General features: G+C 47.1%; 1 protein-coding gene across 4 annotated transcripts; it reads left to right on the forward strand.

Moving 5' to 3' along the window:
- The first annotated feature begins 1,211 nt into the window (after positions 1-1,211).
- Positions 1,212-12,548, forward strand: LOC100355340 (T-cell surface glycoprotein CD3 gamma chain). Of its 4 annotated transcripts, none has more exons than XM_002722697.5 (7): positions 1,212-1,463; positions 7,268-7,291; positions 7,693-7,920; positions 8,868-8,999; positions 9,636-9,679; positions 10,077-10,158; positions 11,115-12,548. In XM_002722697.5, the coding sequence occupies exons 1-6, from the start codon at positions 1,409-1,411 to the stop codon at positions 10,140-10,142; spliced, it is 549 nt and encodes a 182-aa protein (XP_002722743.1). In that variant the 5' UTR covers positions 1,212-1,408; the 3' UTR covers positions 10,143-10,158; positions 11,115-12,548. The 4 variants fall into 4 exon arrangements, with proteins under 4 accessions (XP_002722743.1, XP_008248667.1, XP_017194159.1 ...); XM_008250445.4 differs by lacking the exon at positions 11,115-12,548 and adding an exon at positions 10,739-10,954 and having other exon boundaries at positions 1,225-1,463; XM_017338670.3 differs by lacking the exon at positions 7,268-7,291 and having other exon boundaries at positions 1,270-1,463.
- Positions 12,549-14,595: the final 2,047 nt, after the last annotated feature.

Here is a 14,595-nt window from a genome sequence, read left to right on the forward strand (position 1 = left end):
CACCACTTGGGATACCCACATCCCATATTGGAATGCCTGGTTTGAGCTCCAGCCTCTCCACTTCTGATGTAACTTCCTGCTAATACATCCTGGGAAGTCATAGATAATGGCCCAAGTTCCTGGGCCCCGGCCAACCACATGGGAAACCTGGATGGAGCTGCTGGATCCTGGCTTTGATCCTGGGCCAGTGCTGCCATTGTGGGCGTTTCGGGGAGTTAACCAACAGATGGAAGATCTCTCACTTGCTCACTTGCTTGCTTTTGCTCTGCCTTTCAAACAAATAAATAAATAAACAAAGAAAAATATGTTATTTACAAGCAGAATTGAGCCTCCCTGAAAAGCGTGGACTTCTTCCCCAAGGACCTGTGCAGATCCCAAACTCTCCATGCTGCTGTCGTTGGACTGCGATATCCCTGAGCACAGAACCATGTCTGTCCTGCTCGTCACCATCTCTGTGCCTGCAGCATAGCAAGAAGTCGCTGCAGGTTCTTGTGGCCTTGCTAACTGGTGTGCTGAGAGCATGGGAGCGTAAGATCCTGAAGACTCAGTCCTGCCCTGGCCCCTGGACATGCACTACTGGTCTGTCTTGTGGGAACTGTCCCACCTACTCCTTCCCAGATGGATACCTCTTTGATGACCTCAAAAGAACTTTGAAAAAGTTCCTGGATGAGAGGCTGGTATTGTGGTGCAATAGGATCTCATACTGGAGCGCTGCTTGGAGTCTCAGTTGCTCAGCTTCTTATCCAGCTTCCTGCTGGTGCTCCTGGGAAAGGCAGCAGAAGATGGTCCAAGTACTTGGGTCCCTGCCACCCATGTGGGAGATCCAAATGGAGTTCCTGGCTCCTCGCTTTGGCTTGGCCCAGCCCCAGCTGTTGCAGCCACTTGGGTAGTAAATCAATGGATGCCTTTAAAATAAATAAATCTGTTTTTTTAAAAACTCTTGGATGAAAACCTGGACTCAGGCAGGTTTCATTCAGAGCTCCAGCCCCAAGCACCTGGATCTTGCCTAAGTTCATTAATTCAGGCAGCAACAATCAGCAATAAGCAGCAACAGGTGGCAGGGACGTTGATCTTCCTCATGAACAAAGCAGCCCAGGACCACCACCCTCCCAGCATCAAAGCAGCGGGCTGTGCAAGCAGAATCTCTGTGTGGGAATCCAGCACTCTCCCACTTCCTCCCCACCACCTCCACCTGCCCTCCTAAACGGAAAAGCAAGAGACATCTGCACCTGCAGCCCAGCTGAAGCCCTGGCTGCCCACGCTGGGGCCAGAGGGTGGAGGCCCCGGGCCCTTGCCTTCTCGCAGAGGCCGCAGCCCGCAGTGGGCTGGGTGGAGCCTTCCTAGCTGCTGCACAGGCTGGCTGGCGGCTAGGGCTGCGCCACGCTTCAACAGCAGGAGGGAGACGGACATGGAGCAGCAGAAGGGTCTGGCTGGCCTCATCCTGACTGTCTTTCTCCTTCAAGGTAAGGGCCTTCTAGGGGCTTGGCAGCCGGGGAAGGGCAATAGGGTAGAGGCCATCACAGAGACAGCAACATGGAGATCCAGCCTTGAGCCCGCCTCAATTGTCATCTCAGGGTTCAAGGAAGCAAGGGCAAAAATGAAGCCTCTGACTGTTCTGTGCCAGAGAAAGCAGAAGCAGTGTCTCAGAGGGGAGATACGATCCTTTTGTCTAAGAGATCAAAACAGGGGACTTGAATCAGAGAGAGGACCCTGCTGCCGCCATCTTAGGTTTTGATGTAGCCCAAAAGGGCACGGAGTCGGGAAACTGAGAGGAGCAGGTGTGTGTTCCCTCTCCCAGGGCTGGGGTCGGCAGTAGGCCTCAGAAGCACTCATCTGCTCACTTGCTCAGTTGGTCAACTGGTCAGCAAATATGGGTGAGATCCCAACGTGTGGCCAGGGGCACGTAAAGATGTATAAAAAGCTGCTGCTCGGACAAGCTCACTGTCTAATTGAAGAGCCAAGTTTCAACGTCGCCGGACTGAGTGTAGGGCACACTATAAGGTGCCAGTGTGAATACTCAATTGGACATATCCAACGGGAAGTAGATGGAGTGGGTTGGGGTCTGGAGTCTGGACCTGCTGGGGGAAACTGAACTCATGAAGTTGATGAAATACCACAAACACTGCGTGAGATGTGAGGAAGATGGGGCTGGGAGTGGAACTGTGAGGACTCCAACTTGTTTTCTTCCTGTTTGTTTGTTTGTTTTTTGAGAAGTGACAGACAAGAAGGGAGTGCTCCCACCAGCTGATTCACTTTGCAAATGCCAACACTGGGGACAGCCGGTCAAGCCACCCTATGTATCCAATATGGGAACGCTGGTTCAAGTCCTGGCTGTTCCACTTCGGATCCAGCTTCCTGCTAATGTGCCTGGGAAGGCAGCAGATAATGACTCAAATACTTGAGTCCCTGCCACCTGGGTGGGAAACCAGCCTGGAATTCCTGGTTTCTGGCTCTTGGTTTCAGCATGATCCAGATCTGGCTATTGCAGCCATTTAGGGAGTGAATCAGCAGATGGAAGATTGATCTCTCTCTCCCCCTCTCTCCCCCTCTCTCCCCCTCTCTCCCCCCTGTCCTCCTCTGTACCTCTCTCTCCCCTTTTCCCTCCCTCCCTCCCTTTAAAACCAGCAAACAAACAAATCTTTTCTAAAATGTCTATAATGGCTGGGGCTGGGCCAGGCAGAAACCAGGAGCTGAGAACTCAACCCACATCTCCCACAAGGGTGGTAGGACCCAATTATGTGAGGCATCATTGCTGCCTCCCAGGTCCCACGTTATCAGAAAGCTGGAGGTAGGAGTGAGAGACTGATGTCAAACACCAGCACTCGAATGTGGGACATTAACCCTTGGGCCAAATACCTGCCCTAGGTTTCCAACTTTTAACGAGCAGTTGGGAGGAGGATAGAATCTCTGGAGAGTGATAAAAGAATGACAAAAGGGCTGGCATTGTGGCACAGCAGTTTAAGCTACTACCTGCAATGCCAGCATCCCAGCTGAGTGCTGGTTCTTGTCCCAGCTGCTCCACTTCTGATCCCACTCCCTGCTAATGCACCTGAGAAAGCAGTGGAAGATGGTCTACATGCTTGGGTTCCTGCATTGATGTGGATACCTGGATGAAGCACTTGGCTCCTGGCTTCAGCCTGGCCCAGCCCTGGCTGTTATGACCATTTGAGGAGAGAGCCAAAGAATGGAAGATCTGTCTCTCTCTCTCCCTTCTACTCTCTCTGTAACTCTGACTTTAAAATAAATAAAGTAAATTTTAAAAATAACTTGAAATGTCAAAGAGAGTCTACTAATACAAGAATATATAGAAAAGTTAAATCTGTAGGATTTGGCAAAATAAAGGGCATGGGTAATTTAGAACAATTTTGGCAGGAGTGTGAATGGGAGTCAAACGGAAAATGAGCAGCAGGTGCAGGTCAGGTGTTGAAGAGCAGCAAGTGCAGACTGTTCTTTAGAAAAACTGGATGGGAAGGGAGAAGAGATGCGGTGGTAGGTGAAGGGGGAAGTAGAGTCTGCGGAGAGTGTTTTTGAGAGGGAGGAAAACTTGAGCACATTTCTAGACTAAGAGAAGAGAGTGAGGAGCAAGCTCCTGGAGCTGATGTTGGAGTTGAGAGCAGAGCCAAGGGTAGAGAAGGGAGGGTGATAATTATACCCTCTGAGTCTAAGCGGGGGAAAGTCAGCTAAGGGAGAAAGAGCTGTAGAAGAAAGCATCCACGTTCTTATAAAGATGGACCGGAGGCAATGCTACTTCCTGAAACACAGCTGGCTGATGGCCGAGTAGGAGACCTGAAGGAGGCAATGAGCATTTAGAATTCTTTCTTTCTTTTTTTTTTTTTTTTTAGAAAAAAATATTTATTTGAAAGAGTTATAGGGAGGGAGAGAGAGAAAAGTCTTCCATCCATTGGTTCACTCCCCTATTGCCAGCACAGCCAGGGCTTGGCCAGACCAAAGCCAGGATCCAGGAGTTTCATCCAGGTCTCCCACATGGGTGCAGGGGCCCAAGCATTTGGGTCATCTTCCACTGCGTCCCCAGCTCATCAGAAGGGAACTGGATCAAATGTGGAGCAGCCAGGACTCAAACTGGTGCTCATATGGGATGCCGGCCCTGCAGGCAGTAGCTTAACGGGCTACACCACAGCGCTGGCCCTAGAATTATTTCTGAGAAAAGAGGGAAGGAGAGCCAGTGGGGGGCAATGCCGGATGCTGGGTGGGGCAGCTGGAGTAGTGGAAAGAGCATTGGGCCGAGGAACAGAGACTCAGGGCTCCAGCCTCAGCTCAGCCACCACTGCATTGTGTGACCCTCTGGGCTCAGTTCTCACACCAGTTAACCCAGAAACTCCACTAGAAGAGATCTCAGTCCTACGAGGGAGTTGCACTCAGGTAAGCAAAATTAGATGTCACTGAGCAATTTGATTTCCTCTTTTTTTTTTTTTTAAATAAAGTATGGGTCCTTTTTTGCCATATCATTTTGTTTTCTTTTTTAAAAGACTTATTTATTTATTTGAAAGGCAGAGTTACAGAGAGACAGAGGTAAAGAGGGAGGGAGAGAGAGAGAGAGAGAGAGAGATGTCTTCCATCCACTGGTTCACTCCCCAGATGGCTGCAATGGCCATAGCTGGGTGGATCTGAAGCCAGGATCTGGGAGCTTCTTCTAGGTGCCCCATGCAGATGCAGGGGCCCAAGCATTTGGGCCATCTTCTACTGCTTTCCCAGGCCATAGCAGAGAGCTGGATTGGAAGTGGAGCAGCCGGGACTCAAACCAGCACCCATATGGGATGGCAGCACTGCAAGCGGTGGCTTTACCTGCTATGCCACAGTGCTGGCCCCTAGATTTCCTTTCTTATGGAAAGTTCGGAGGAAGAGTCTCTGTACCCTCCCCTGGCAGCCAGGTGGTCAGAGAAAAGGGCTAGCAAGAAATCTGTTTTAACTGTTAGCTTGACTTTTCTCCCCCACTCACTCATTTCTTTGCTCATGCATTCATTCAACAAACATAAAGCTCCTACCATGTTCCGGGTGCTGTGCTGGGTACCATTCATGAAAGCTTAGCCTTGCACAAGTTCTGAGTCAGTTAACTCCTTCCAACTATTTGCAGCACCCTTTGACTCATGCCTACCTCTCCTACCACACACTCGGCCTCTAGCCACACCACCTCTTTGTCCTTTTCCAAGTGCGTCTCTTTGCTTGGCTATTCTTTCTGCTTAGAATGACTGCGTGTCTGGTGAGTCTCTACTCTTCCTCAAGGTCCACTTTGTCACAAACCCTTTGGAAGCAGCACCTCGCTCTTCACATCACCACCCTTTTATCCCACAATGCTTGATCATAGCAGGTCACAACAGGGCCCCGTGAATGTGTGGACTGAATCCAACTGTACTGAATTGCAGTGCTAGGTCCTGTAGTATTTCTACCATGCAACTCTACTACTACAAGTTTGGAGACAGATTTGAGAGCTAATTGAATAGCTAGCTTTCCCTGGGACATCCTGGGTTTCTACCAGAAATGGATCACCAGGGATGGAGATTTTGGAAATAACTCATCTCTAATAGGCTTTTAGACATTGTAACAGAGAGGGCTAAGCTGCCACTTGGGACTCCAACATCCCATATCAGAGTGCCAATTGGAACTCTGCCTCCTCTGCTTCTGATTCAGCTTCCTTCTGGTGCATCCTGGAAGACAGTAAATAATGACTCATGAGAGGAATATTCCACAAAATATTATTTAATAGAGAAATATTCCATCTGTTGGTTCACCTCACAAATGACCATGACAGTCAGTTCTTGCCTGCACTGAAGCCAAGAGCCAGGAACTCCATCCTGGTTTCCCATATGGGTGACAGGAGCCAAAACACTTGGTCCATCTTCCACTGCTTTCACAAGCGCATTAGCAGGAAGTTGGATCAGAAGCAGAGCAGCAGAGAATCAAATTGTCACTCCAATATGGGATGCTAGCATTATAAGCAGCAGCTTAACCCACTGTGCTAAAATGCTAGCCCCTCAAAAGAGTGATTTCAAAAAGTTTAGAAGACTTTAGCTAGAGTACACTCACTCCTAGCCAGGGCCTCGACTGCTAAAGGAGCAGACCTTTCTGGACCATATGGGCAATACCAGTATGTATACTGCAATACAGTTCTGAAAATTGAACCCCTCAGAGTTGTGTCAGACCCCACCAGGCCAGGGATGGCCCCCAAAAGATTGCCCTCACTTTAAATGCCAGGCACAAGAGCAGGCATTTCTAGACTGTTCATACTTCTGACAAACTGGCCACAAATCCAGAGGGTTCCCATAACCCTCTCATGTTTGATAATTCACTAGAATGACTCAAAGAACTCAGGAAAGCACTTTATCTACTATCACAGTTTTACTATAAAAAATAAAATCTGGGGGTTGGCATTGTGGCATAGTGGATAAAGCCGCTGCCTGCAATGCTGGCATCCCACATGGGCACTGGTTCATGTCCTGGCTGTTCCACTTTTGATCCAGCCCCCTGCTAATGGCCTGGGAAAAGCAGCGGAAGATGGCCCAAATGTTTTTGGCCCTGCCACCCACACTGGAGACCCAGAAGAAGCCCCACCTCCTGGCTTTGGCCTGGCCCAGTACTGGGCCTTTGTAGCTATCTGCGAAGTGAATCAGCAGATGGAAGATCTCTCACATGTGATCTCTCTCTGTGTCTGTCTCTAACTCTGACTTTCAAAATAAATAAATTTTTTAATAAATGAAATCGGGTCCAGCCAAATGAAGAGACCCATGAAGCAAGGTCTGGGAGCCATCCCGGCACCTTAATGTGTCCACCAACCAAGGTTTTTATGAAGTATCCTTACATTGGCATGATTGATTGGATGGTTGGCCACTTGATTGCACCCGATCTCGAGCTTCTTCCTCCCCACCCCACTCTCAGGACTGATATCACTGGCTTCAAATCCCTGATCCTCTAACTACATGGTTGGTCTTGACCAGCCTCATCTTGAGTCACCTCCTTAGCACAAACTCAGGTGGGGTCCCAGGGTCCACCATCCTTAACAAAGGTGCTGCTATCACTCATGAAATTCCAAGGGCTTAGAAACTTCCTCCCAGGATGTTAGGAGAGAGGCCAAACAGCGCCTTTGTTATCACACAAAATTCCTCTTAGGCTATGATCCAAGGAAGTAGATACAGAGACTATCTGCCCAAGGACTAAGAGCTCTCCTGACCTTGGTCTCAAATGACCATGAGGGCCCTTCCAGGCATCTGAACAACTCCATGCCCAGCTGACCCTCTTTCTTCTGTCTCTACAGGTACTATGGCCCAGATTAAAAAAGGTAAGGGAAATGGCTGATTTGAATCCTCAAGCTCTGAGGATATTCATAGAAATACAACTTCCTATAACAGTAGTGCTACCAGAACAGTTTAGAAAAGTAGGGATGATAGGTGGTGTTCCCATTGTCAATCAAAGCAGTGGCCTTAACTGCCTCGTCCTTGCAGGAGAAACAAAACCCTAGCAGCAAGGCACTTCTGCAAGTTGGGACCCCTGGACCAGCAGCATTGGCATCACCTGAGAGCACGTTAGAAGTGCAGAATCACCCCCTCCCAAGCACTGCTGAATAGAGCCTGGAGCGCCAGCAAGATCCCCATGTACTCTAGTGTCTTCTCTTGGCTCCTGGGGGCAGGGAGAATTTCAGAGGTAGCATCTATAACTGAACTCTGGCTTTTCCTTTTTCAGAAAATCTTATGATAGAAGTGGATGACAATCGAGATGATGGCTCAGTGCTTCTGACTTGTAAATTGCCAGACAAAAATATCAAGTGGTTAAAAGATGGGCAGGAAGTGAAGTTCCGAAATGTAAGTGGAAATAAGTGGAACCTGGGAAGTAGTACCAAAGACCCTCAAGGAATATATTCGTGTAAAGGAGCAACGAAAAGTTCGGAATCACTCCACGTGTATTTCAGAAGTATGTAATCTCCTTTGGTCTGCTGTTGTGAAATGAAGCAGTATCTGCTGTGCTGGGTGGGCTTTCTGCCCCAGGTGAAGGGGGGGATAGGTGCTGAACAGTGGTATGTTAGCCAGCTCTCTCTCTCTTTTTAAAGATTTATTTATTTATTTGAAAGTCAAGAGTTACACAGAAAGAGTAGGAGAGGCAGAGAGAGAGAGAGAGAGGTCTTCCATCCATTGGTTCACTCCTCAATTGGCCTCAACAGCCAGAGCTGCACCAATCCAAAGTCAGGAGCCAGGAGCTTCCTCTGGGTCTCCCATGTGGATGCAGGGGTCCAAGGACTTGGGCCATCTTCCACTGCTTTCCCAGGCTATAGCAGAGAGCTGGATCGAAAGTGGAGCAGCCGGGTCTCGAACCGGCAGCCATTTGGGATGCCAATACTGCAGACAGCAGCTTTACCCGCTATGCCACAGTGCCAGCCCCTAGCCAACTTTCTTAATCTCAGCTTGCCCCCTCCCCTTTTAATATGACAAGACAGCTTCTTGAAAAAGCATAGCCAGTCCTATAAAGCCTTGGTTACCTTTGGGTGGGCCCCATGGATTGGAGCAGTTCTGCAACTCCTGTGAATTGAATTGGGGGAAAGTGAGACAGAGGAAATTACAAGCTGGGCAGCATTAAGAATGGAGTGGAGGGCAGTTGAGCCTGGAGGAGGGAAGCTGGTCTTCCTTTAATTACATATGTTCCCTAATAATAAGACCACATGGGCTTCCCAGGGACACCTGGGGGTGGAGGAACATCCAGAAGTATTGAGTTCTTGCTCCCACAATCTGCTCTTGCCACACCACCCACAGAAGGAGGAAGCTGCTGCCTTAGACAGTGGTATTATTGCTGGTAGGCAGGAGAAAAGGGTCTAGGAAAAACAACCTTCGCACCCTGAAGGAGGCATATTTCTCCTTTTCCCACAGTGTGTCAGAACTGCATTGAGTTAAATGCAGCCACTGTTTCCGGCTTTGTCTTCACTGAAATCATCAGCATTTTCTTCCTTGCTGTTGGAGTCTACTTCATTGCAGGACAAGATGGAGTTCGCCAGTCAAGGGGTAAAAATAAAAATATTTCTAGATAACAGATGGGACCATCTGAGCCCCTCAGCTTCCTTTCTACCAAAATAGTCCCAGTAGAAGAGACTGAGTTGGCAGGTGCATGGCTAGGTAAGGCTCTGCTTCTACGGGGCGGGAAAAAAAGCACAACTTGGTCACGGCTTATTTACTGATCTCAATGTCCAAGTGTCCCCACACTTTTAAAAAACTCTACATAAATTCCATATACAGAAAGGTGAATCACAAGCACACAGTTCAAAAAAAACAATTTAGCAAAGCAAATGCATTCATGTATTCAGTACTAGGTTCAGAAACAGACTATTGTCAGCACCCTGTGGACCCCTCTCCTGCTCACTTCCAGCCACCACCCATCCCCAGGACTAAACACTCTCCTGGCTTCTAACAACAGGAATTCATTTCGCCTGTTTCTTTTTTTGATGTGTGTGGATTCCTGTAGTGAGCATTCTTGCAATACAGCTTATTTTGCTCATCAACATGCGTGTTAGATTTATCCATATTCTTGTGTGGAGATGATTCTTATCGCTATTAGTATTGTTTAGTGTAAATATAACCCAACATATTATCCATTCTCTCTTGTGTATGTGTTATTTTGTCTATTTTTTTGTTGTTGTTCAGCTTCAGATAAGCAGACTCTGTTGCCCAATGACCAGCTCTACCAGGTAAGAGAATGAGACAAGAAAGAGGCCTGGCTACAATTAGCGGATATAAAACTCTGGGATTGGGGGACACACTACTTGGAAGCCACTATAGAGAGAAGATACTATAGAGAGCATACCGGAAGCTGGGATGGTTAGTCCTTTAGGTAGAACAAATGAAATGAAAAGGACTGTGAGAGGCAGAGGTCAGGACCTAGTGAGGAAAAGGGGGAGCGCACACTGGGAGGAACCCAAAAGCAATGCTATGCAAAGCCTCCATGTTCTTGTCCTGCTCCCACCTCTAGGGCTGCAAAACACACACTCCAGTGCCTCGCATATAAAAAGCTTTCCATGACTATGCATCAAATTAATGAATAGGCGATGGAAAAACAGGAGCTATTGACTGTACTGTCCCTTTCAGCCCCTCAAGGATCGGGAAGATGACCAGTACAGCCATCTTCAAGGAAACAACTTGAGGAAGCACTGAGCTCAGGACATGGCAGGTGGGCTCTTCAACACTACTCCTGAGGAAGTACCATGGCATCACCTGCACTCCCAACTGCCAAGTCTGTCTTCCTGCCCCAAACAGCCAGTAGGATCACACTGTGTGTGTGCATGTGTATGTGTGCATGTGTGTGCGCATGTGTGCATGTGGCAGCGGAGGGGTGGATTATGGATGCTTTTTTCTGAAATCACAGGGGCTAGTACTGACTGGCCTAAGAGAATATGGATGCTGCAAATCTCTCAGAACACGACCTCAAGCCATAGAGGTGCTGAGTGTTAATCTTAACCTATGTTAGGGTTTCTAGTTAATTCTTCATGATGAAGGATGGTCCTGTGCATTGTAGGACTTGAAGCAGCATCTCTGGCCTCTGTCCACCAGACGACAGTAGTACCCCAGGTGTGACAACCAAAACCAGTCCAGAACATTGTCAAACTCCCCCTGGGGGCAAAGTCACCTTTATTTAAGAACCATTGGCCTGGGGCCAGCGCTGTGGTGCAGCAGGTTAACGCCCTGGGCTGAAGCATCGGCATCCCATATGGGTGCTGGTTCTAGTCCCGGCTGCTCCACTTCCAATCCAGCTCCCTGCTATGACCTGAGAAAGCAGTATAAGATGGCCCAAATCCTTGGGCCCCTGCACCCACATGGGAAACCTGGCTCCTGACTTTGGATCAGTTCAGCTCTAGCCATTTGGAGAGTGAACCAGCGAATGGAAGACTTCTCTCTCTGACTCTACCTCTCTCTGTAACTCTGTCTTTCAAATAAATAAAGATAAATCTTAAAAAAAAAAAAAAAAAGAACCACTGGTCTATATTACTAACTTTTCAATTAACTGATAAATCAACCAATCAGAAGTTCTGGATCAAAACATTTATTGGAAGTTTCAATCAGAAAGACAGGACTGAAAGTATTAATTGATTTTCTGAACTAATTTTGATTTTCTTTTTCCCAATCCAGGTGTTCTCCCTTCCATCCTGTTCTCAGAATCAAGGCAATACATTCTAGAGAGCTCCTAGCAGGGATAGCTTCAGCCTTGAATCCAAACTCAAGGTTCCCCACGGTGACAAATGGAGAAGCAAGGCCATCAAGGTTAATTTCGGCTTTCTTCAAAGTAAAAATAAATATGGTGTTTTGAGAGCGCCACCTATCGGGAAAGTTTTTAAAAGGAAAAGATCAAATAACCCCCTCTGTTTGAATAGTTGTTTTGCTTTCATTCTTATTTCATTTTGGTATAGGTCATAGTTCACATGGTTTAAATATTAACCCTCCACCTCCATCCCCAGCCATCCAGTTGCCCTCTAAAGAGGCAAACTGGTTTCTTAGATATCTTTCTGGAGGTCTTTTCAGCATATATGAGCGAATTCCCAAGTATGTATTCTATCATCCTCTATTTTTCACACAAACGGTATTATACTGTACATCTGGCACTCTTCCCTTGAAGAGTGTTTCGCGTAAGTATATAAGGAACTCCTTTGCCAAACATACAGTGACATTATGTAAATCAACTTGAGTATTTTTTTTTTAACAATTAAAAAAAAAAAAGCAGATGGGGGTGGGGAGATACAAGAGAGAGAGATCTTCCAATCACCAATTCATTCCCCAAATGCCACAATGGTTGAGGCTGGATCAAGCTGAAGCCTGGAGCCTGGACTTAACCCAGATCTCCCATGTGGGTGCAGGGCCCAAGCACTTGGGCCATCCTCACTGCTTTCCCAGATGCATTAGCAGGGAGCTGAATAGGAAGTGGAACAGCCAGAACTTGAACTAAACCCGTGCAGCTTAACCTGCTGTGCCACACCAGTCTCCCACTTGAATGTATTTTATCAGTCATCTACTTAAGTTGATTTCAATCATTTGCTTTAACAACAATGTTGTATAAATGTATAGATACTATTTTTTTAAAACAACTGCATTGAAATATAATTTACATGCCATAAAAGTCCATCATTTTTAAGAATTCTACCTGTTCTCAATAGTTTTTAGTAAACTTATCCAGTGGTAGAACCATCTTCAGAATCCAGTTTTAGGGGCTGGCGCAGTGGGTTAACATCCTGGCCTGAAGCACCGGCGTCCCATATGGGCGCCGGTTCCAGTCTCAGCTGCTCCACTTCCAGTCCAGCTCTCTGCTGTGCCCTGGGAAAGCAGAAGATGGCCCAAGTCCTTGGGCCCCTGCACCACGTAGGAGATTTGGAAGAAGCTCCTGGCTCTTGGCTCCTGGCTTCAGATCAGCACAGCACCGGTAGTTACAGCCAACTGGGGAGTGAATCATTGGATGGAAGACTTCTCTCTCTCTCTCTCTCTCTCTCTCTCTCTCTCTCTCTCTCTCTCTCTGACTCTCCTCTCTCTCTGTGTAACTCTGACTTTCAAATAAATAAATAAGTCTTTAAAAAATCCAGTTTTAGACCATTCTTGGGGCCAGCGCTGTGGCACAGCAGGGTAAGCCACCATCTGTGATACCACCATCTCATATGGGCAACAGAACAGTTCAAGTCCCTGCTGCTCCTGCTATTTCCAATCCATACTAATGCATTAGTATTGCTAATGCATCTGGGAAAACAGCAGGATGTCTCAAGTCCCTGGGCCCCTGAACCCATGTGGGAGACCTGGATGGAGTTCCAGGCTCCTAGCTTTGGCCTGGCCCAGCCCCCTGCTATTGCAGTCATTTGGGGAGTAAACCAGTAGATGGAAGATCTCTCCCTCTCTCTAACTCTGCCTTTCAAATAAAATTAAACAAATCTAAAAAAAAAACAAACATTTCAATGACTCTCAAGATTCTTTGTGTGGCTGGTGCTGTGGCACAGTGGATTAATCCTCTGCCTGCAGCACCTGCATCCCATACGGGCACCAGTTCTAGTTCTGGCTGCTCCTCTTCCAATCCAGCTCTCTGCTATGGCCTGGAAAAGCAGTGGAGGATGGCCCAAGTGCTTGGGCCCCTACACCCATGTGGGAGACCAGGAAGGAAGAAGATCCTGGCTCCCGGCTTCAGACCAGCATAGTTCCGGCCATTGCGGAAATTTGGGGAGTAAACCAGCGGATGGAAGACCTTTCTCTCTGTCTCTTCCTCACACTGCCTGTAACTCTACCTCTCAAATAAATAAATAAAATCTTTAAAAAAAAAAAGATTCCTTGTGCTGGCTGCACTTGCTCCATGTTCCCATCCTCAACCCCAGGTAACCACTAATCTCTCTCTGTCTCTAGATTTACCTTTTCTGGACATTTTATGAAACAGAATCATACTACATGGGGTATTTTGTATGCAGCTTCTATCACTGAGCATGTTTTCAGGGGCATCTAAGTTGTAGCAAATACCAATGTTTTGTTTTGTTGCTGAGTGGTGTCCCATTGTATGGCTACCCCACATTTTACTTGTCTATGGGATTGTTCCCATTTGGGGGGCAACAAATAGGATTGCTAAAAGGATATGCCAAAAAGCTGATGGCAGGGCCAGCATTGTGGTGCAGTTGGTTAAGCTGCTGCTTACAAGGTCAGCATCCCATGTCAGAGCACAGCTCCTGATCCAGCTCCCTGCTGATGAACTTGAGAAAGCAGTGGAAGATGACCCAAGCACTTAGGTCCCTGCCACCCATATGGGAAAGTTACTGGTACCTGGCATTAGCCTGGCCCAGCCCTGGCTGTTACAGCCATTTGAGGAGTGACCCAGCAGATAGATTTCTCTCTCTCTGATGTTCTGCCTTTCAAATAATTTTTTTAAATTTTTTAAATTATGGAAAAGCAAAATCAAAAGATGTTTCATGTGGAAAAATTTGAAATCCATGCATAGTTTTTACATATGTCCACACATAGTTTTTACATGTGTCCACAAACTTTTTTTTAAAGATTTATTTATTTGAAAGGCAGAGAGAGAATCTCCCATCCACTGATTCACTCCCCAAATGGCCACAATGGTCAGGGCTGGGTCAGGATGAAGCCAGGAGCTTCTTCCAGGTCTCCCACCTAGATGCAGGGGCCCAGGCCCTTGGACCATCCTCCACTGCTTTCCCAGGAACATTAGCAGGGAACTGCATCAAAAGTGGAGCAGCCTGAACTCAAACCAGCATCAACATGGGATGCTGGCATCACAGGCAGTTAGCTCAACATGCTGTGCCATAGCACCAGGCCCTGTCATTGAACGTTTTGAAGATTGCCTTATATAAGATTTCCAAAATTTTTTGCACCAAAACAAACTTATATTTTAATTCCATTTTCCCACAAATTTTTTTTTCTAGTATCTTTGCATGAACATTCTCATACAAGTCTTTGTATGAGCATACAAATATGCTTTCATTCTTCCAGGAGTGAAGAATTATTGTGTCATATTGTGAATGTATGTGTAACTTTTTAAGAAACTGCCAAACTGCTTTCCAAACTAGCTGCACTATTTTACATTCCTATTTGTGTGTGTGTGTGTGTGTACATGGAATCACACATCATATGTCCC

The sequence above is a fragment of the Oryctolagus cuniculus genome, chromosome 1 (assembly GCF_964237555.1).
Source record: "Oryctolagus cuniculus chromosome 1, mOryCun1.1, whole genome shotgun sequence".
Classification (NCBI taxonomy): domain Eukaryota; kingdom Metazoa; phylum Chordata; class Mammalia; order Lagomorpha; family Leporidae; genus Oryctolagus; species Oryctolagus cuniculus.